Source organism: Poecilia mexicana, unplaced genomic scaffold, assembly GCF_051168715.1.
Source record: "Poecilia mexicana isolate PSO_F unplaced genomic scaffold, ASM5116871v1 scaffold_20, whole genome shotgun sequence".
NCBI lineage: Eukaryota > Metazoa > Chordata > Actinopteri > Cyprinodontiformes > Poeciliidae > Poecilia > Poecilia mexicana.
In genome coordinates, this window is record NW_028263389.1 from 4,651,930 (window position 1) to 4,657,929 (window position 6,000).

Here is a 6,000-nt window from a genome sequence, read left to right on the forward strand (position 1 = left end):
AAGACAAGAGGGGCTGTTGACAAGCTGGCTCTGAGGAGAAAAAGTTCAGCTCCCTTTTTGTTTTTTTTTTCCGTTCAGGCACAATGTGAGAACACGAGTTTAAGTCTGTGTTACTTCCACAAAATGTTGAATCAGTTTGTAGAAAGATTCAGAGCTGGTGGGTAAAACTTTAATCGTGTTGCGAAAAAATCTGAATCAGTTCAAGTTTCAGCTACTTTTTGAAGACCTATAAAGATGCGATATGTACTTTTTATTATATATGGTTTTTACATGTGTTTGGTAAAGTTATTATGTTGGCAGTATAATATAAGACGGATCATCTGTGAAAAAATTGAGTTCTTCACAGAAATTAACCACTCAGTCAGAAACAACCAATCAGAGGCAGGAGGTGGGTCTTAGCACTGTCCTCTCCTTCTCAGCCCCTCCCATTTACTCTATGCTAAGCTACAGCTGGTTCACAGCAACATACCCTGCTACCAATGCTAAGACTAGGTAGCATAGCCGCCAATAAAGACAGATTTCAGGTTTTCCTGTAATTGTAAGTTGGCACATTCAGCAGCATACCAAATATTTATTGATTGACAAGCACTAAAACCTTCCTCCTGGCTCTGACTGGATGTTTTTTGACCAGGAGTGGTGAGTTTTTGCAACATTTTTAGCAGCACTGGAAGGAGGTGGAGGATCCCCTTTTTAGTTTTCCTGCTAGCTAGCTTGCTTATTGGCTGATCCCTGTCAACAGCACAGAACAACCCAGGAACCACTTCCTGTTGTTCCATCAAAATAAGAGTCTGAAATATTGCCAAGCTAATAGCATTCACCTTCATATCAGCTAATCCTGGAATTAGAATAAACGTACTACTACTACTTTGACGAGGAGCTCAATTTATATTGTGAATAACGTCTCTACTGCGTTTTGTATGACGGTTTCCGTTTATAGTGCAAAACGATCAAATTTCAAGACCAAGCATGGCTGTCTATTTCACAACAAGCCTGACAAAAGGTAAAAAATAAAACAAAAAATCGTAGCAGCATCTTCGGAGGAAATTAAAAAGCAGGAAACAACGGTTTATATTTCACTCTGATTTGAGTGTTACGTTCCAGTATAGGTTTAACGGGGGAACGGCCTCTGGAGCGCACTCCTCCTCTCACATGCGCGTCATCTCTGCCTCGTTGTTGGGGCCGACAACGATCCCTGGCTTCAATCGATAAAAACATCAAAACAGCTCTACCTCTGCCCTCGTGTTGACTCTGCGTGTCTCTTGTCTCTCCTCCAGAGAAAGTCAGTATGCTGTCGGCATTGATCGCTCCCTTCAAGTACATAAGCCCTGGGACCAGCAGCACGGAGGACGAGGACAGTTTAAGTAAGCCGCTGCACACCTTCTCCGTCTCTCATTGGCAGACCGAGTGTGGAACTGAAATCTCTGTCGCCTGCATAAATAACTATTTTGGGGGGCAAAAGGGAGGGAATGAGCTCTTTGATTACAAATGGGTCTTTTAAAAGTGAGCTAATAAATGTTAAATCTGAGTGTTCCTGATGAATAAGTCATCAAAACGGATGCCTCGCCTGACTGCCTGCCTGCATGCATGCACGCTCATCTTGAGCTACAATCTGCCCCACCAGTAAGTGACTCCCATCCCACCGTTGAAATTCCTCTGAACGCCCCGTTTTTGTTCGTTTGCCATCAGAAAGCCAATACACGCCACCACTTCTCCGTAACGACGGTTGAAGAGCGTATCGCAGCTGTTTCAGGCTTTTGCTCTCGCAGAGGATAGAAGTGTGAAATAAAGCAGGCTCCAAACCCTTTTTTTCTTGGAAAGTCTTAGCACTCACACACACCCACCCACCCGTTTCCTCCCCTCCCCATTACAAATAGGATTGATGCTCTGCGAAGGCCGCGGGGACCAATGTTTCCTTCTCCCCGACTCAGATTCCGAACCAATTTGGAGGCAGATTACAGGATGATTTGGCAGATAACATCACCATTTCAGAGGGATTTGTATTTGGGTTTTAAAATACTTAAATATAATAGAGCCCTGTGGTATGAAGTGGGCTCGGCTGCGGGTGTTGATTGTAGATGTGTTCATTACCATTTCATTGTGTATCAAGTGGCTCAATCTGCCTTGAGAGATTTTCCTTGATTCATTTTTGTTTAGCCAGGATAAATGAGTGTTGCACAGTAATGATTACTTTCTTTTCTTTTTCTTTTTTGTTTCTTCAGTATTTTCCATCTCTTCCTTTAAAATAGTTTCTGTTTTGTTTTTTTTGTCTTCCGGTTTGCATTGCAGGCACGAGCAGCGCCGAGGTGAAGGAAAACCGCAATGTTGGGAACATGGAGGATCTCTCCATCGGCTCCGGAGAATGCCAGTCGCTTTTCTGCTCTGAGTCATCGAGAGGGGCCAGCTCTGGCCTGAAGAGGAAACGGCCACTGGAGGAAGACAACAACGGGCGCCTGTGTCAGCTCCGTCTCATCTATAAGAAACTCTCCTGGTCTGAGGCTCCAAAGAACGCCTTAGTGCAGCTGAACGAGCTCCGGCCGGGACTGCAGTACCGCATGGTGTCCCAGACCGGCCCCGTCCACGCTCCCGTCTTCTCCATTGCCGTGGAGGTTAACGGACTCACCTTTGAGGGTACCGGACCCACAAAGAAGAAAGCAAAGATGAGGGCCGCCGAACTGGCTCTGAAGTCCTTCGTCCAGTTCCCCAACGCGCCCCAGGCCCATTTGGCCATGGGAAACATCTCCAACCCCTCGGCAGACTTCACGTCCGACCAGGCCGACTTCCCCGACACGCTCTTTAAGGAGTTTGAGGCGTCGCCGTGCTCCGAAGGCCTCGCGCTCTGCGCCCCGACGAGCGAGAGCGACCTGCTGTCGAGCGAGCTGCTGAGGCACGGACGGCTGCTCCGCCACACGTTGGACCTCATGGTGCAGGCCCAGCAGAGGCTCGGCGGGATCGTCCCGGAGCCCGAGGCGCCGAAGAGCCCCGTTGCGTTGCTCAACGAGCTCCGGCCGGGCCTGCGCTATGCCTGTCTATCGGAACGAGCTGAGGGGAGGCGGCCGCGGAGCTTCGTGATGGCGGTGCGCGTGGACGGGAGGATATTCGAGGGCTGCGGTCGCAGCAAGAAGCTTGCCAAGACGCAGGCAGCCCAGTGTGCTCTTCAGGCCCTCTTCGACATCAGGACAGCCCCCGAAGGGAGGACGGGCCTCAAAGCCAGCAGGAAGAGTTGTCCTCATTTACCCCAGGTGAGTGAAGTCACATCCCAAATGCCCGGGTTCCACTAAGCTTCTTTGGCAAGCCACTCTATGTCCTACAGCGACCCGTAATGACCAAAACAGCAGGCATGCAGCAAAATCCCAAACACCTTCCAAAGAGTAATTAAGCTAGAAATTAGATTGAAGCTAAAGATAGCGGACCGATGGAGGAAATCGCCGCAGCACAGATAGAGATATGAGTGAGCAAGCAGGGATTTGTCTGGTTACAAATTTGTCCTCTTTTCATTGTGTAGGATTGGATATTGAGTAAACAATATCTGTTTGTCAGTCTATTTTAATAGAATAGCATGTAAATGAAGCTAATTATTATCCCAGTGCCTCTGACACACAAGAAATCTCCATAACAACCCAAATGAGATTTCTTTTTTTCTTTTTTTTTTTTTTTTGTTTGTTTAGGGTTTTTTTTTTTTTTTCCACTGCCGTATTTGTGTGCCGAGCTGTAATTGGGAAGGTTTTGTAATTTTGCAAAATCTCCTGTTTTCTCGTGTGTGGCATCACAGTGTCTACAAACATTAATTCAATTCCGTAGCCCAAAGGAAATCGAAAAGCAAAGAGCAAGTTGACAAACAAACCACTGAGACCAATCCCCAGCTCATTTAGCCAAATACTTAAGTAGCAATCAGAGCGAGGAAACTAGAGGATTTTTTGGGGGGGGAGAAAACTTGGAAAAATTGAAGAAACAAAAGAGAGGGTTCTTGGACTTCCTTGCCCTTTGTGACAGCAAGTCCAACTTTCTCATAGCTTCTTGTAGCTGGGAAAAAAAAAATCTCTTGAGGTGTTTAATTCGACTGATTGAATTCTTTTTCACATGTTTGCATGGACAAGAAATTATCAACACCGTCCAGTTCGTGGGCATGCTGACAACCGATAGCAACCCTTTTTAAATTCTCCTTTCTGTCTTATTTTATGCAAGGATGTGTAAGCCACCTGCCTCTCCAGGGTCTCAAATTGGAAAATGAAGCTGTTCACATCCAAAGTGTCCTCACCCTTGCGTCTTCCCTCGAAGCCTTTGCTTTTTCCGCACATCCCCCCTGCACCCTGCCGGGTGCATGTTGAATTAGCGTTCTCTTTGAGCCTCGCAGAAATAAACTGGCCAGGATGTCCTTCCCCAGAGCAAAACATCAACCCAACAGACCTGCACATGTTTGCCTGGGAGAAACTTCTTTTTCCCCCTGACTGCCACGGTGTCTAAAAGGATTTTAAAAGGATTTGCTGCACCCGTTTAGTTCCAGAGAGCAGTCGCTTGTGGAATTTCTTGAAAGTCAAGCGTGCCGTCTGCCAGCCTCTAGAAAACATTTTTTTGTTGTTGTGGGGGGGGGACAAACATAATCCATATAATATTTATGCGTGTGTGGACGAACAAGGCGTAGAGGTGGCGGTGGGGGGTGTTGTACAATGTCAAAGCAAAGCCGCCCAGTTAACACAGCACACTCGCATGTGAGTCAGTCCTGACGCCAGGCACTGATCACGCCGATAGCGGCTGACTACCCTGCAGATGCGATGAGGAATTCGGGGGCGGCTGCCAGATGTAGCCTGGGGGTAGTTCAAACGGTGTGGTGTCATGCCAGCTTCTGTGTGCCAGCTCAGACTGTTCTCTTTCCTCCGAATTTCCCGCAGCGCTACCTGTTGCACAGTGAAGCCGTGCTGGTGAAAATGTTCAACACGGCGAACGCTGGCATGGCTTCTCAAGGCGGCAGAAAAGGGCTCAGCCTTAAAAACCTCCAACAATTAAGATGTCAGAAGTCTATGGGAGAGCCGCTTGGTGTCAGTCATACGCCATGAGCTTCGCGTGTGAAAATGTTGCTGACAATGTGAAAGCCACAAGCTCCAATCAGATGATTAAAGTTGTTGACATTTTGTCGAACATTCTGCTGAGAGTTTTTTGTAACATTAAAGAGGCAGTAGTATGTAAAATCGACTTTTGTGACCATTACATCATGTTATAATACACCTGAAGCGTTGCTTTGACTCTTTCACACATTTGAGAAATTTTTTCATCTCCCATGGCAACCAATCAGGTATCCAAAATGCCTGGGTGGGATCTAGCGCCACTTTCGGGGCTGCGACCGCCACACAGAGCATAACTCCTCCACTCAGCTCCTTCAGACTAGCCAGCAGCAATTAGTAAACACCTGCTGGAAATGCACATCTGCTGAGCTCATTATATAAGCTACTTCTCAGTGCAACGCTGGTAAAAACTGAGTTTAAATGTTAAGAGGAACCATATTGAGATGACTTCCTGAAGGTGGAGTTTCAGAAAGAGCGAGAGTTTTTAAAGAGACAGAGGCCCAATTTCAAGGCTTTGAATTACAAAGTAAAATTTCTCTTATACATATATATATATATATATATATATATATATATATATATATATATATATATATATCAAATATATATATTTGATATATAGAGCATTTTTAACTGTTAAATCAGTTACTTGATTGTGCTATAAAATGCCAGTATTTGCCTAGAAATAGCATAATAGTGCCCCTTTAAAAATGGTGGATGCTTATTAAGTGCTTATGTTTTCAATTACCCTGACAAGAACTCTTTATTGGCACTTTCCTCCTCACTTCAGGAACCTACATATGACAGGAAGTCAAGCTTAATGCTCTCATCCTCATTACTTTGCCAACTTTCTGACAAAATCACATGTAGTATTGATTAGAGCTTCTAGAAGGGAAATATTGCGGCCATTTAATGCCAGTAATGAGGGCAGGATTTCTTCTCA

General features: G+C 45.7%; 1 protein-coding gene across 1 annotated transcript in view; it reads left to right on the plus strand.

Moving 5' to 3' along the window:
* Positions 1-4,282, plus strand: part of LOC148153315 (inactive double-stranded RNA-specific editase B2-like) — a 139,392-nt gene extending 135,110 nt beyond the window's left edge. Inside the window, exons 2-3 of the mRNA XM_088001157.1 lie at positions 1,275-1,361; positions 2,287-4,282. Of these exons, the coding sequence (XP_087857283.1) occupies positions 1,275-1,361; positions 2,287-3,278 (1,079 nt within the window). The 3' untranslated portion in view covers positions 3,279-4,282. The remainder of the gene's footprint in view (positions 1-1,274; positions 1,362-2,286) is intronic.
* Positions 4,283-6,000: the final 1,718 nt, after the last annotated feature.